The sequence below is a fragment of the Budorcas taxicolor genome, chromosome 11 (genome assembly GCF_023091745.1).
Source record: "Budorcas taxicolor isolate Tak-1 chromosome 11, Takin1.1, whole genome shotgun sequence".
Lineage (NCBI taxonomy): Eukaryota > Metazoa > Chordata > Mammalia > Artiodactyla > Bovidae > Budorcas > Budorcas taxicolor.
This window is the reverse complement of record NC_068920.1, coordinates 126339230-126355999: the sequence shown is the minus strand read 5'-3', so window position 1 is coordinate 126355999 and position 16770 is coordinate 126339230. Positions and strand designations below refer to the sequence as shown.

The window sequence follows — 16770 nt, the reverse complement described above, 5'->3', positions numbered from 1 at the left end:
ACTGTCTCAAAAAGAAATACCATATGCATTCAGTTCAGTTCAGTTCAGTCGCTCAGTCATGTCCAGCTCTTTGCGACCCCATGAATTGCAGCACGCCAGGCCTCCCTGTCCATCACCAACTCCCGGAGTTCACTCAAACTCACATCCATTGAGTCAGTGATGTCATCCAACCATCTCATCCTCTGTCGTCCCCTTCTCCTCCTGCCCCCAATCCCTCCCAGCATCAGAGTCTTTCCCAAAGAGTCAACTCTTCGCATGAAGTGGCCAAAGTACTGGAGTTTCAGTTGCATTAGCAGTCACTTATTCTCTTCTCCAGCCCTGGCAACTGGCATCTACTTTCTGTCTCTAGGCATGTACCTTTTCTGACACTTCATATAGATAGAATCATACAACTTTTTGTGTATACAGTTGTTTTCAGTTCTTTTGTGTATATTCCTAGGAGTAGAATTACTGGGTCACAAGTAACTCTACATTTAAAATTCTGAGGAACTGCCAGGATGAGTTCCACAGAGGCAGTAAAGACTTACTTACAACCCCACTACCAAAATATATGAGTTTTAATCTCTCCACAACTTCACCAGCACTTCTTACTATCTGTCTTACTGTAGCTATCCTAATGAATGTGAAATGGGAGCTCATTGTGGCTTTTATTTACATTTCATGTTGAGCACCTATTTTCATGTGCTTATTGGCCAGTTGGGTACCTCCTTTGAAGAAATCCAGTATGGATTTTGGAAACTGGGTTCTCTAATTACTGAACTGTAAAGGTTCTTTAAATATTCTGGATAGAAGTCCCTTATCAGATACATGACTTGCAAATATTCTCTCTCATTCTGAGGGTAATCTTTTTACATTCTTGATGACATCCTTAGAAGAACAGAAGTTTTTAATGGTGATGAAATCCAATTTATCTACTTTCTTGCTTGCTTGTGCTTTTGGTGTTATATCTAAGAAATCACTGCCTAATCCAAGCATTTTTTCCTAAGGATTTCATAGTTTTAGCTCTTTTAGTTAGGTCTCTGGTCTATTTTTATATGGTGTGAGGTCGTAGTATTTTGCATTTGTCTCAGCACCATTTGTTATTCTTTTCTCCATTTAATTGTTTTGGCACTCTCACTGAAAATTAATTGGCCATAGTGTAAAGGTTTATTTCTGGACTGTTGATTCTATTCCACTGATCCATATGTCTTTCCTACACAAGTATCACACTGTCTCAATTACTGTAGCTTTGAAGCAGGTTTTGAAATTGAGAAGTGTGAATCTTCCAACTCTTTTCTTCTTTTTAAAGACTGCTTGGAAGTCCAGTACTTGCGTGCTGCAACTACTGAAGCCTATGCATCTAGAGCCCGTGGTCCGCAACCAGAGAAGCCACTGCAGGAAGAAGACCATGCACTACAACAAACAGCAGCCTGCGCTCACCGGAACTAGAGAAAGCCCACACACAGCAACAGAGACCCGGCACAGCCAAAAATAAATACATAAATAAAAATAGAGATTGTTTTGGCAATTAAGTTATTTTTAAAAATATAGTCTGTTATATTTAAATATAAGTTACATATTTTGTCTTTAATACAAAATATATTAATATGAATGAGCTAGACCTAAAAGTTTAAAATAATTATAAATAAATTATAAACATGCATGTTTTCATACTACAATGGCATTTTCATCAACATTTCATTATTTTGTCCAAAATTAAATAGTGAGTAAAAGTATCTATTTAAATGGAAACTAAGTATTAAGCACTTTAACAATTTGAAAGAAAAAATAATTTGGTACAAATGATTTCCTTTCCTTTCTTCAACAGTGTTTTAAAGAAAACAATCACTCCAGAGAGATAATGTTGTACTTGCTTATCAGAAATGGGATTCAGATGAGGAAAATATTATAGAGTATTCATTCATGTATTCAAGAAACCAAGGAGGAGAAGGGAGGAACAGAAGATGAGACGGTTGGATGTCACCATCAACTCAATGGACATGAGTTTGAGCAAACTCTGGGAGATAGGGAAGGACAGAGAGGGCTGGCGTGCTGCAGTCCACAGGGTCACAAAGAACTGAACACGCCTGAGCAACTGAACAGCAACAACAAAATGGCTGCTAAGCACCCACTACTGGGAAGGCCACAGGAATGCAAAATAAATGTTGGCCCTTCTATATGTAATACATCATAACTGAATTAACTAAAATATAAAACTTTGTTTTTTACTTTCTCTGACTTCTGAAAAAAGTACAGCTTTTGGTACAATAATTTCATAGAAACATACAGAGTAAAAAATAAACACACTAGAGCTAATGTGTATATACCCCTATGCTCTAAGTCAGTTATGAATGGGCTTTATTATACAGAATCTAAATACTACATGACAAGCATGCTGACATGAGTAAAATGAGAACTTGAAGAAATGACAAGCCTTTGCACTGTTATTTTGTTCTTCAAACCTCTTTCTTAAATTCATAGCTGGTTGGAAGAAAAAATTTATAATGAAATCAGAGTCCTTATAACTTACACAAAGCACATAGATTTTTTATTCTTACTCAAAATTTAAGGTATTTCAACATGTATTATAAAAGTATAGAGAGATTAACTGGAGTGAGGTATCCCAGAGGTCCACATCTCCACACCCAACTGCCTGCAAACTCTACTGCTGGAAACCTCTAGCCAAAGAACTAGTAAGACAGGAACACAATCCCATCCATTAATAAAAAAATAAAAGGCAAAAAAATATATATATATACATGTATATGTATGTATGTTACAGATGAAGGAGCATGGTAAAAAACTACAAAACGTATCACATAGAGAGGAAATAGGGAACCTATCAGAAAGAATGTAGAGTGATGACAGTAACATCATCTGCAAATAAAGACAGTTTTGCTTCTTTCTTTTCAATAGGATACCCTTTGTTTCCTTCTCTTGATTTACTGGATTGACTAGGACCTCCAGTAAATGGATATCTCTGTTTTGCCCCCAACAGTAGGGAGAGAACTTTCCAGTACCTCACTATTAAGTATATTTTTATAGGATGGAAATTTCCTTCTTTTCCTAGTTTTCTCTAAGGTTTTTAAAAATTAATCATGAATATGTATTAAATTTTTGTCACAAATGCTTTTATGCATCTACTGAAATGACAGTTCTTTAATCTGTTATAGTAAATTTCATTGATTGATTTTTATATGATAAACTCATCTTGCAGTTCTCAAATTTCACTTGGGCATAGTATATTAAAATCCTTTTTACACATTGCTGGTTTTAACTTGTAAATATTTTCTTATAAGGACTTCAGGTCTATATTTACTTCTTTTGTAATGTTCTTATCTGATTAGTGGCGAAGTGTACTCTCTTCTATTTTGGAGAAAAAAGTATAATAGTGGTATTATTTATTCCTTGTAAGTTAAAAATATTCACTGGTGAAGTTCCTTGTGGGAAATTCTTAAATTAGGAACTCAATTTCTTTAATGAATATAAGATTCATCAGATTTTCTATTTCCTTCTGTGTCAGTTTTCGTAAATTGTGTTTTTCAAGAAATGTTATGCATTCATTTAGGCCATCAATTTTACTCCCATAGAATTCTAAATAATAATTTCTTCATTATTCTTTCAAGGTTTGCAGGATCAGTAGTGATATCCCCTGTTCCATTTCTGGTACTGATAATTTGTTTCCCAGCTTTCTTTTTCCTTAGTAAGCCTTACTAAGGTCTTATCAATTGTATTAGTCTTTTCAAAGAACTAACTTTAGGCTTTGTTGATTTTCTTTGTTATTTGTCTATGTTCTATTTCACTGATTTCTAGTCTTATTTTTCTTATTATTTCCTTCTTGGGATTAATTTACTGATTATCTTCTAAAAGCAGAAGCATATAGAATTCATTTTATAGCTTTCTTCTCTCCTAATAAAAGCATTTAATATAAATTTTTCTCAAATGCCTACTGTCATAAATGTTTCTGTTATGCTTTCAGTATTATTTTGTTCAAAATGTTTTCTAATTGCCCTTGAGATTTCTTTTGGACCCATGGGCTACTTAGTGCTGCTGCTGCTGCTAAGTCGCTTCAGTCGTGTCCGACTCTGCACGACCCCATAGACAGCAGCCCACCAGGCTCCTCCATCCCTGGGATTCTCCAGGCAAGAACACTGGAGTGGGTTGCCATTTCCTTCTCCAATGCATGAAAGTGAAAAGTGAAAGTGAAGTCGCTCAGTGAGCTACTTAATTTCAAAACACTTGAAGATCTTCCTAGACATTAATTTTATTGATTTTTAATTTAATACTAGTGCAATCAAAAAACATACTCTATATAATTTTGTCCATCTACTTCTATAGGTCCAGTTTAAGTATTCTATAATTTAAAAGCTAAACAAAGGCAAATAATCTGCTAATGACTGCCTCAATAAAACTCACGGCATTAATTATAACTTTACATCAGCTATTTATTGTAATACTCATTTCACCAGTTTCCCTATTTTATATTTTCTGTTATTTTTATAAGAAAGAAGAATTACACAAATATAATCTAAACCAGAGGTTAATACCTTAAGAAAATTTAAAAGTTAACGAAAAGATTAAGAAAATATAGTCAGTTTCATATTAATTATCCTGATTATTATTTGATGGAAAAAGCATTCTAAATACAATGTTTGTAAAAGATCCAATATATAGAAGCAATCACTACTGAGGCATAAGTTTCCAAAACCATATGTTTTCTAGAAGCACACTCACACACATCATGAAAGACCTACATCACCACTATACTTAAATTCTAGAGTGGTTTCAACTGAAGCTTTTGTGGATGACTGAGGAATAAGATTACAAATATCATTACTTTAATCACACTTCATCAGGCACTCTTACCTTAAAGTACACTCCATTTCCGTTTCAGAATGTGTGGACAAGACACAGAAAATGTATTTGTCAACTAATAAAGAAAAGCGATCTCCAGGATTCAACCAGCACCATATATCTGTCTTCAATGGTAAGAGCTGGCTCTTCTCAGAAGACTGATAATAACATGGATTTTTGTGTAGCTAATAAGTTTAAAAAACAGAATACAGTGATGTTATAACTCAAAATCATGACAAAAATACAACTAAATATGAACTGATTCAAAATTTTCGTGTCAAAACAATTTTAAGTATAAATTTACACTTAAAAGTCTAATGAATTTGGCACTTCAAGGTACCATATAATTATAATCTAACCATACAAAAAAATAGTTGTATTATAGTTCTGATTTCTCTAGGAATCAAAGAAAAAAGCAAAGTTATTAATTAACTGGTTAAAAGATACTGTGCTTGACAGACGACTAGACACTGGAAAGAGAAGCATGAAAAATAATTATCAGTATGGAAACTGAGTCCCCCAATTTTTATCCAAAATTCACTAATCCCTAGAAAATTCTTTTCTGTTCATTTTCCCCTAGTAACTACTATAATTAAAAAATGAGAATCTATGGGAATGAAAATTCTGACCAAATTTCTCAAGCAAACAACATACCTTTAAAAAAAAAAAAATCCTCACAGAAGAATCTTATTTTGTTTTTTCAGTGAAACTCCCCTCTGAAGATCATCATCCATATTCAAATCGCAAGAAGTAAATATATCTCACTGTCAAAACTATTACAATAGCCATTATTTTGAATTATGTTTCCACTAATTACCTCGTGTGAGCAAAGACAAACGCTGCCTCCATAACTAAAACCTATTGAAAGGCACCTTAAAAGCTCTAACTAGAATCAAACTGAAAGCAGCCACTTCCAGATAGCCTTCTTGTCATCCATACCATTTGATCTTTTAAATAAATAAGCTTCAGCATATAACAAAGCAATCCACATTAATGCAGATTTTCAGGTTTATTTTTTAAAGAATTTTATATAGAGCAACTCCCCCTACCATCCATCTGTCTACTTTATCAGTTTAAATGACATTTTTTTCTGGAGACATCAACCATCTCTCCAGCATAGCAACAACATAAATATCACCTTGATATTGACATATGCTGAATGCTCTCAATTTTTCTATTTATAATTAATTAATGTATCTTGATACAGAAGTATATTTTCATTCACACATCAAAACCTTTTCTGACCCCAACCCTTTAAATTATCTATAGGTGTTAAGATATGTCTTATTCACCTTGAGTTTGAACAGACCTGAACTAAGTATAAACTCAAAAGGTAAAACCTTCTATTACTGTAAAAAATATTAATTAGAGAAAAATTAAGGAAGCTTATAATAGGTTTCTTTTTAAATGTATTTTGAAATTCTAAAAATGCATTAGTATTTTTTTTCTTTTTACCCCTCAAAAATCTTCTTTCCATTGGGAAATTCAGTTTCAAATTTTTATTAAATACAGTTACTTTCTTTTTAAAAAAATCTTAATCATTTATGGAATACAAACTAAGTAAAATATAAGTAAGTTTAGAATATTATTATAAACATGAAGCAAATACTGTTATTAACTTTGGTATATTACTTTGTATTATATTTTTCATTTGTTTTTATTTTTCAAAAATGTCTATTTCTATGGAAAAAGAATAGGGTATTTAAAGGGTAAATATAAGTTTCTATATTAAGCCACAGCAAAATATCCACAAACTTTTATTGAATATCTGTAACCTTTTTCCATTCCTTTCAAATGTCAAATCCCAGATCATCTTCCTCTGAAGTATACCAGGGCCATTTCTCTTCACCATTTGCAGGCGCGGCCCTAGTTCAAGCTCTTACCCACTGCGTGCATCTCTTACTTGTGCTATCATCACATCAAGTCTCCCAGTCTTCTGTCGCCTCACTGCTTCCCACGTTACTTTTTACATTTTTTCTACATAAGGCCTCTGATGCTTCTCCAATATAAAAAAGCATAGAAATGAAGGATCTTCACAAACCTACAGTGGCTTCCAACTCCCACCTTCATACACCAAAATCTTCACCTTATACATACAATCTCTGATCTAATCATTAAGACCTACTCAAAAATGCTCCATTGCTTACTACAGCCTCAGTAATGTCTTATCCCAACCACCTTTCTGTTTGAACTACAGGAACCAGTTTCTATCAGTCAAAGATTACCTATAATCACCTGACAAATCATCGCTAGACTCTAAGGTCCCTGGGCGTCAATAATCATCTACCACAGTTCTTATAGACTATGATTAAAAGGACTACAGGAGTCTCTAGTAGCAGGAAGAATCAATGATATTTCAACTGTCAGTCATTAAATGAATAATCTCAGGAATGGTTCCAAATAGTTTACTATAACAAGTGAGGCTGGAAATCCAAAGTACTTACTAAAAATGCTACCTGTTGAGTCACTTAAATAGATTCACTCCTAAAATGTATTAATTCCATTTTCTACAAGAGACCATATTGTATGATTTTTAAAAACTATAATCTATACAATTAGGTAAACTAAATTTTAAACAGAATCCACTTTCATCCTCTAAAAAGCTCCTGGTAGCCAACAGCTCAGCACATGAGCTTACTAGCTTTCAAAATCCCAAGAAAATCACACAAGTAACATTAGCTGTAACCTCATATGACTTCATCTGATCAAATACCATAATATACTTTTAAATTAACCACAGAATGAGAATTTAGGTAGAGGAATCAGAAAGTATTTAGCTAAATTGAGAATGAAAATAATTACATTTTAGAAGCCAAACCATCCAAACAGTACATTTAACCCAGGCCTGTGCTTAGTGTGGGGGGTAGGGGTAGGGGAGTAGAGGGGTAGGTATGGTAAGGAGCAGACCTACTACAGAATTGGGAGTATTAAAGTAAAAGCTACCAGGAAAACAAACACTGCTACCTATAAGCTCAATTTTAAAAAAAGAAAAAACTCTGAAAGCTGCAAGGAATATAATTTATCTAGTTCCAGCAACTGAATTTCATCAGGATTTAGCCTTAAGTCCTTCCCAGGTGTATCTGCAAGGGGAAACATTTCTATTTCCTGTCTGTTACAAAAGATAAAAAAGCAGTACAATAAAATTTGGAGGAAAGGATAGAATTAGAAATTAAAAATAGAGGATATATAAATTTGGTGTGTGTGTGTTAGTCGCTCAGTCGTGTCTGACTCTTTGCCACCCCACGTACTGTAGCCCACCAGGTTCCTCTGTCCATGGAATTCTCCAGGCCAAGAATACTGGAGTGGGTTGCCACTTCCTTCTCCAAGGCATCTTCCTGACCCAGGGATCAAACCTGGGTCTCCTGCATTGCAGGCAGACACTTTACTGTCTGAGCTATTAGCTGCTGCTGCTGCTGCTGCTGCTGCTGCTAAGTCACTTCAGTCGTGTTCAACTCTGTGCAACCCCATAGACAGCAGCCCACTAGGCTCCTCCGTCCCTGGGACTCTCCAGGCAAGAACACTGGAGTGGGTTGCCATTTCCTTCTCCAATGCATGAAAGTGAAAAGTGAAAGTGAAGTCACACAGTCATTTCCGGCTCTTAGCGACCCCATGGACTGCAGCCTACCAGGCTCATCCGTCCACTGAATTCTCCAGGCAAGAGTACTGGAGTGGGGTGCCATTCCCTTCTCCTTTGTGCCGCTAGGGGAAGCCCTTAAATTTGGTAGGTAATTATTTCACTGGGCTTCCCTTGTGATTCAGCTTGTAAAGAATCTGCCTGCAATGTGGGAGACCTGGATTTGACCCCTGGGTTGGAAAGATCCCCCTGGAGAAAGGAACAGCTACCCACTCCAGTATTCTGACCTGGAGAATTCCATGGGGTCGCAAAGAGTCGGACACAACTGAGCGACTTTCACTTTATTTCACTGGGTCAGAGTCATTTTACAAACTATAATAATATAAAATTTTACGAACAAGATGGCATAAGAACTGAGATGCACTGTAATTTATGCAACATTATATTCCTAGAAAGAGCTGTGAATGTTTGATATTTTCCAAGTTATAACTGAAACTTAACCTTTCATTACGTTACCAGCCACCCCTGACTTCTCTCTCAATGTGGCACTCTGGTATACGGTTAGAGCTTTTGAGTGCTTTTGCACGTTGCTGGGCTTGGAAAGGTTCCCTGTTATTCCTCAGCCTTTTAAGTGAAGCCTCTCCTTTCTTGATATGTCATGGTCACCAGTGAGGAATGCTGGGTAGCGGTAAGGACAACAGTCAAAACAAGAATATACAGAGTTTCTGCCTGAACTCTAACTGAGGTTTCCTTCTCATAGGTCAAGATAAGATGATGTTCTTATTCATGAGCATTTGAAAGATTCAGATGAATCTCTAAACAATATTAAATAATGATACAGCCCTAAGTTCACAAAAGCTAAGATGTTAAATACAAAAGCATAAAATTCTAAGAGAAGAAAAGGTTAATTATTTAAGAAAGGAAACTGATTATATTTCTTTAAAAAGACATAAAAAACCCAAAGTCAAACAAAAGTCAACTTGAGTATTTTTCCCTCAGCTGAAAACACTTAATATTTAAATGTAGGTGGTTAAATACTAAGCATTTAACAAATCCATCCACAAAGAAAGTGGGCCAATCTGTGTGGTCCATCATTTCCTTTTCTTTTCCTAAAAATGTCCATACCAGGAGATCCCAAAACTAAGCACAAAAGTGACATCTCAAGAGATCTGATGTTTGATCCTATAATTTACATCTAAATAAATATTACTCATTCAGTAAGCTAAAAAAAAAAACTATGTCAAACTATGTACACTCCAACTAAAAAGCCATGTATACAAGAAATCCAAAAGATAGTTTATAATAAAATAGACAAAAATCTAGTGATATTAATAAAAAGGGGGAATATATATAGAATATTTGGAATGAAAACAATGACTCATAAAATGTAGTACTTATAAAATGAAGCTTTTAAAAATTAATAGAACACTATAAATACTTTAATATCAATATATTTATAAATACGGCCGAAATTGACAACTATCTTAAATATAAACTAAACTGACTTTTTTTTAAAAAGCATGTATGTTAAAAAGTGTTTAATAACAAAAAAGAAAAGGAGACTGAATTAGACTTATATTTAAAAAATATAATCAATAACTAAAAATCTTTCCAATTCTTCCCCCAAACCAGACTTAAATGTTTTTAAAGATTCTTTTTAATATTAAAACTCTGAGACCAAAAAAAGATTGAAGGCTCTGATTCCTTCAAAGAGGCTAGCAGAAAAGGGCAAGGAAAATACTGACAAACCCAAACCCACAGTAAATAAAAGATACAGGCTACCTGTATGAGAGGTATACATGAGGTATGTGCCTTTGCACAGATCCATGTGATTATAGATATGAACTTAAATGAGTATGCTGTATTCTTCAAAGTGGTACAAAGGATGCATTATCCCTGAAAGAATGGAACTAAAATACAAATCAATTTCCAATAGCTTTCTCTTGGAATTATCATTAAATATTAAAGAAAGATTAATGTGTCAAAAAAAAAAGAGCTCTTCAATATTGTGTGATTTTTTTCTTAATTTAGAAAGTTGTTTTTTTTTTAAACAAAATGAGTTGTGGAAAAGCTGCTGTAGTATCTTATAGCTATTTTACAAGTACACTCATAATTTCATGGGACGAAAATAATCACAACTCAGAAATTTCATTGTGCAATAGAAAAAATACAATCACTCAAAGCTATATATTTTGAGAACCAATATAAAATGGCAAAAAATAAATATCTTTTGCAATTTAAAGTTACAGAATTACTCCTTCAGTCATCCAAGAACCAAGAAGTAAGTTTTATTAAAATGAAATAAAAGCACTGATAGCTATGAATTCACCCAGAGGATATAACTAACCACTGGCGATACAGTCATTTATAGAGAACACTGTCATTTTGCCTTCATAATGCATTTTCTCCCTGCTGATACCAGACTGTAGATTAAATTTAAATGACACACAAAAAAGCTAACATCATCTCCTCATGAGTTAATATTATCTCCTCATGCAGTATTTCCTAAAACTACTAAGTGTTACAGCCTTTTCTAAAGGGAAATATTAGAAGGGGAAAAAAGAGACAGATTCATCCAATCTAAAAGTCTAAATTAGCTCTTGCCCTAATTGCATTCATGTATCACTGGCAAAGCTACTTTATTTAATTTGAGGGAAAGCAAAAAAGTATTTAATTACTTAAACATAACATTACAATATTTAATTACATAAAGATAACTGTGAAATATATAGCTTATGGAAGGGATCATCATAACAAAATATTTGCTATATTTATTTATGCAATTTTACAAAGCTTTTTAAACTAAAACTTCTCTCCACATTTTATTATAGTGCATATATAATCTGCTTAAGTAGATAGAATAATTTGTAATTGACTAGGAACAGAGAATAAGTGATATTTAGCATTATGATAAAGACTAGAAGTTATCTGTCCATCTCACACTCATTACTACTGATCTTAAACTTTATTGCCAAAGTCTGCATTAGAATTCCTCTAAATTTCTGTACATCACACTTTGAAGGTACAGCAACAATAAGAGGCTGATTAAATAAATAAATCTATTTCAAGGGGATAGTTATTTTATTGACACTATATTAATATAAACAAGAAATCAAGCATTACATAAAGCAAAGAAACTAGACATATGTCACTAAATCCAAGTGTCAGTTTTCCTTCAACTAATATAATGTGAATTTAATAATTTGGGGAAAAAAGCACAAATTTGGGCTTGATTTGGGTTTGGAATCAAATTCTAGTACTAGAACTGCACATTTCCTTAAAAACACTTTTCTTGTGTCTTCCAGTGTTTGGTAGTCTGGCATTACAGAAATAGCTGCTGTAGTATTCATAACTTTGTTCATGTTATAAATATTCCATAATAATTTTTCAGAGAGGTAACTAATGTAAGGCAATATGTATAGACCTACCACCCAGTTTAAGAAGAATATTACCATTACCTTTGATGTCCCCCATCTTTCCCTATTCACTCTCTTCTCAGTTCCCTCAGACATAGCTACCCTGACTATCGGGCGTACTGGTCCCTATCCACCACCTATGTCTAACCACAGACTATACTGTTAATTTTGCAGCATGTTTCAGTTCAGTTCAGTTGCTCAGTCGTGTCCGACTCTTTGCAACCCCATGAATCGCAGCACACCAGGCCTCCCTGTCCATCACCATCTCCCGGAGTTCACTCAGACTCACGTCCATCGAGTCCGTGATGGATCCAGCCATCTCATCCTCTGTCGTCCCCTTCTCCTCCTGCCCCCAATCCCTCCCAGCATCAGAGACTTTTCCAATGAGTCAACTCTTCGCATGAGGTGGCCAAAGTACTGGAGTTTCAGCTTTAGCATCATTCCTTCCAAAGAAATCCCAGGGTTGATCTCCTTCAGAATGGACTGGTTGGATCTCCTTGCAGTCCAAGGGACTCTCAAGAGTCTTCTCCAATACCACACTTCAAAAGCATCAATTCTTCGGCACTCAGCCTTCTTCACAGTCCAACTCTCACATCCATACATGACCACAGGAAAAACCATAGCCTTGACTAGATGGACCTTAGTCGGCAAAGTAATGTCTCTGCTTTTGAGTATACTATCTAGGTTGGTCATAACTTTTCTTCCAAGGAGTAAGCGTCTTTTAATTTCATGGCTGCAATCACCATCTGCAGTGATTTTGGAGCCCAGAAAAATAAAGTCTGACAGTTTCCTCTGTTTCCCCATTTATTTGCCATAAAGTGATGGGACCAGATGCCATGATCTTCATTTTCTGAATGTTGAGCTTTAAGCCAACTTTTTAGCTCTCCTCTTTTACTTTCATCAAGAGGCTTTTTAGCTCCTCTTCACTTTCTGCCATAAGGGTGGTGTCATCTGCATATCTGAGGTTATTGAGATTTCTCCTGGCAATCTTGATTCCAGCTTGTGTTTCTTCCAGTCCAGCGTTTCTCATGATGTACTCTGCATAGAAGTCAAAGAAGCAGGGTGACAATATACAGCCCTGACATACTCCTTTTCCTATTTGGAACCAGTCTGTTGTTCCATGTCCAGTTCTAACTGTTGCTTCCTGACCTGCATACAGATTTCTCAAGAGGCAGGTTAGGTGGTCTGGTGTTCCCAGCTCTTTCAGAATTTTCCACAGTTTATTGTGATCCACACAGTCAAAGGCTTTGGCATAGTCAATAAAGCAGAAATAGATGTTTTTCTGGAACTCTCTTGCTTTTTCCATGATTCAGCGGATGTTGGCAATTTGATCTCTGGTTCCTCTGCCTTTTCTAAAACCAGCTTGAACATCAGGGAGTTCACGGTTCATCTTATATAAATGGAGCCATACTATATGTATTCTTCCAATGCATGCTTTCATCATTCAATACTTTGTTCCAGATTTTAATCTATATTTTCTCAGCTTTGACAGTTATCTTCACTGCTGTACGGTATTTCATTAAATGAATATATCACAATATATGTATTGATTTTACTGTTGGTGGAAATTTCTGTCGCTTCTGGTGTTTTGCTATTATACAGTTTTGCTCTTCTCGCTCTTGTATATATCCTGTGTATGTGTGGGGTCTGGCTTGAAGGGAATATAAGCCTTCAACTTTTAGAAATAACACCAAGCTATTTTTCAAAGTGGCTGCACCATTTGCGCTTCCACCCACAGTTCACCACTATTCCACTTGTTCTACATCCTCACCAACACTTGAAATTGTTAGTCTTTGCATTTTTGCCAATCTCTTTTGTGTACAATGGTAACTCATTGTGGTTTCATTTATTTCGCCGGCTAATAAGACGACTGTATGCCTGCTTTTCATGTTACTAACCATCAGATTTTCATTTCTGTAAGGTGAAACTCAAGTCTTCGGCCCATTTTTCTACTGGATTATCTTTTTCTTATTGATTGAAAGCATTTGGTATAAATTTTGGATATCATTCCTTTGTCAATTTTATGTGTTTTAAATATCTTCTCCCTGTGGCATTTTTCATTTTCATTATATTTGGATCAGCAAAGGTTCTTAATTTTCATGTAATTAGCTTTTTCTTTCCAATCTTTCTTTTACAGTTTCTGCTTTTTATATCTTATTTAAAAATACTTCCCTACTCTAAGGTCATAAAGGTTTTTTCTTATATTTTCTAATAGTTTTATAATTTTGACTTTCACATTTAATCCAACTGGAATTGATTTTTATGTATGGTTTGAGGTACAAGATCTAATTTTTTTTTTCCCCCAAAAAAACAACAAACTGTCCCAGTACCATTTACTGATAAGAAATCCTTTTCTCCACTGACAGGCAATGACAGTTATGGCCCAAATCAAATGAGCACATACATAAGCCTGAATCTAAGATTTCTTTCAGTTTTAAAGCTCTATTCAACTGAAAGCACTAAAATATTTTGTGAAGATAAATCAACAATTGGTTTTAACTCCAAGAATTTTTTTTTAAAGAACACCAAATGGTAAAAAAAATCCTGACTTGGAAAATGTGATGAAAAAAAAAAACCCCTAATGCATAGGGTTCAAAGAACCTGAGTTCTAATTCCCACTGAACAACTTGCTGACTATGTAGAATTAGACATTCTAAGCTGTCAAAAACAACAGTACCAAGAAAAGTATAAAATTATTTACCTTTTTTTCATGTATATAATCTACACACTAAAAGTTCAGTAAAATTATACCAGATAATATTGAAAAGATAAACAAAGGTATAATTTAAGTAAATAAATGTTATCATTCCAAATTTTAGTTTTATATCTATAACCTAATGTGAAATATTTGCTCTAACTTCTAATTTTGTATCTTCCACAATTTGGTGTTCAAAAAGCAACTGTTTACTTATATAAGCACAATCTAACTAAAGACCAAGTAAGGTGAAGAATGTTTTCTAAAAGGTGTCTTCTTTGATTAAGCATTGATTAAACTCCCATACAGAAATTTGACCCACTTTATAACGGATCAAGTTTAACTCAAAGAAGAAATTTTCCATTAATAAAATCACCTTTATTTATTTTACATTATCAATACTCTTTTAAATAGTCATAGAAGTTCAGAATATAGCTGAATGCTTTTCATCCAAGCATCGACAACTCCAACGAAGCATCTTTTCTAAGCCAATTTCGAAAATATTCTAGGTACAGAAATCCATTAAAACAAGCCTAGAACACTTAAGTGACTTTGATTGCTGCCCCATCCCCCAAAAACTAACCATTACACTGTAGGTGCTTTCTTATAGAATCTTCTTTGTAATATCCACTCATGAACAAAATCGTAATGCATACATGAACTGGTAGTCACCTTTCATTAAAATTCTAACTACTTAAATGTAACACTGCCCCATGGGGAAAAAAGGAGCTTAAATAGTTTAAATCTTTATCTCCCAGTTATCTTCTGGCAATAAGGGAAACACACTCTAACATTAATTCCCTATTTTCATAACTTTAAGAATAAGCCCCTCCAATCAGGAGCTGGAAAAAGGTGAGAGAGAAAAAGTTAAAATAAATCATTAATGACATATTTACCGGTTTGATTCGAAGCTTACCACCCACCACTTCAAGAATGGCATGTCTTCTGGACACTCTCTTATCTGTTATCTACAGGGGGAAAAAAAATTAACATTTCAAACACAGCCACCTTCCTTAAAAAAAAAAAAATAACAACAACAAAAAACCCCACAGCAATGTTTCTGAAATTAGTAGACTAGATATGAAATCTATTACTCATTTGATGACTGTATATTGAAATGACTGTCCTTGCAGAATACATATCGAAAACAATTCAGAGATTAAGGGACCTCCCAAAGTCACAGAAAAATAAACAGTGAAGCAGAGACTCAAGCTTGGAACCTAATAGATCCCAAAACCTTTCACGATCATTTCAAGACATATTTTTAGCAGGGATTATCAATAAAATTCACAAGATGAGAAAAAAAATCTATATAATATGTATATATCAGGAAACATTTCAAATACAGAAAATATACCGTGTGTTATAATAAAAAAGGTCTTAACAAGCAGCAGTCTGGTAAATGTAAAAGCTGTGCGCTTTTACATTTGGTGTACACTTCTGCACACCGAAGTTTAAAAATTGCTTGCCCTTTAAGTGTTGAAATTGCCAAGTAACCCTTCCCTACATGGCTATTAACACAACAGTTAAGATTATCTTCATGATTTGTAGTTTTATGTAATAAAAATGTTTCAATCATCAACTTTACTTAATAGTATAATTATTTGGCCTATCTCTTCATTACCTTAGTATTTATCACTTCATCTCTAACCTTATCCACATCAGGACCAAAATTATCAGTAAAAACAGACTGCAGCAAGGCCTAAATTCAATTAAATCCACTCAGTTCAATTCAGTTCAGTCCCACTGGTTCTGCAAAAACTTGCAAAAATACGAAACTTTCAGGAATCAGTACTTATTTTTTTAACCACAGAGCAATTCCACACTTATGGCTGTTCGGTTCAGTTGCATACAACTCTTTGCAACCTCATGGACGGCAGCACACCAGGCTTCCCTGTCCATCACCAACTCCCTGAGAATACTCAAGGTTTTGGCCGTTAAGTCAGTGATGCCATCCAACCATCTCATCTTCTGTCATCCCCTTCTCCTCCCGCCTTCAATCTTTCCCAGCATCAGGGTCTTTTCAAAACAGTCAGTTCTTCGCATCACGTGGCCAAAGTATTAGAGTTTCAGCTTCAGCATCAGTCCTTCCAATGAATATTCAGGACTCATTTCCTTTAGGATGGACTGGTTGGATCTCCTTGCAGTCCCAGGGACTCTCAAGAGTCCTCCAACACAACAGTTCAAAAGCATTAATTCTTCAGCACTCAGCTTTATAGTCCAACACTCATATCCATACATGACTACTTGGA

At 34.6% G+C, this 16770-nt stretch overlaps 1 protein-coding gene across 1 annotated transcript in view; it reads right to left on the bottom strand.

The window, feature by feature from the left end:
* The window catches only part of APLF (aprataxin and PNKP like factor), a 97813-nt gene that overhangs the window by 66452 nt on the left and 14591 nt on the right, over window positions 1-16770 (bottom strand). The window contains exons 2-3 of the mRNA XM_052649228.1: window positions 15415-15486; window positions 4846-5018 (exon numbers count right to left, since the gene is read on the bottom strand). Coding sequence (XP_052505188.1) covers window positions 4846-5018; window positions 15415-15486 — 245 coding nt within the window. The remainder of the gene's footprint in view (window positions 1-4845; window positions 5019-15414; window positions 15487-16770) is intronic.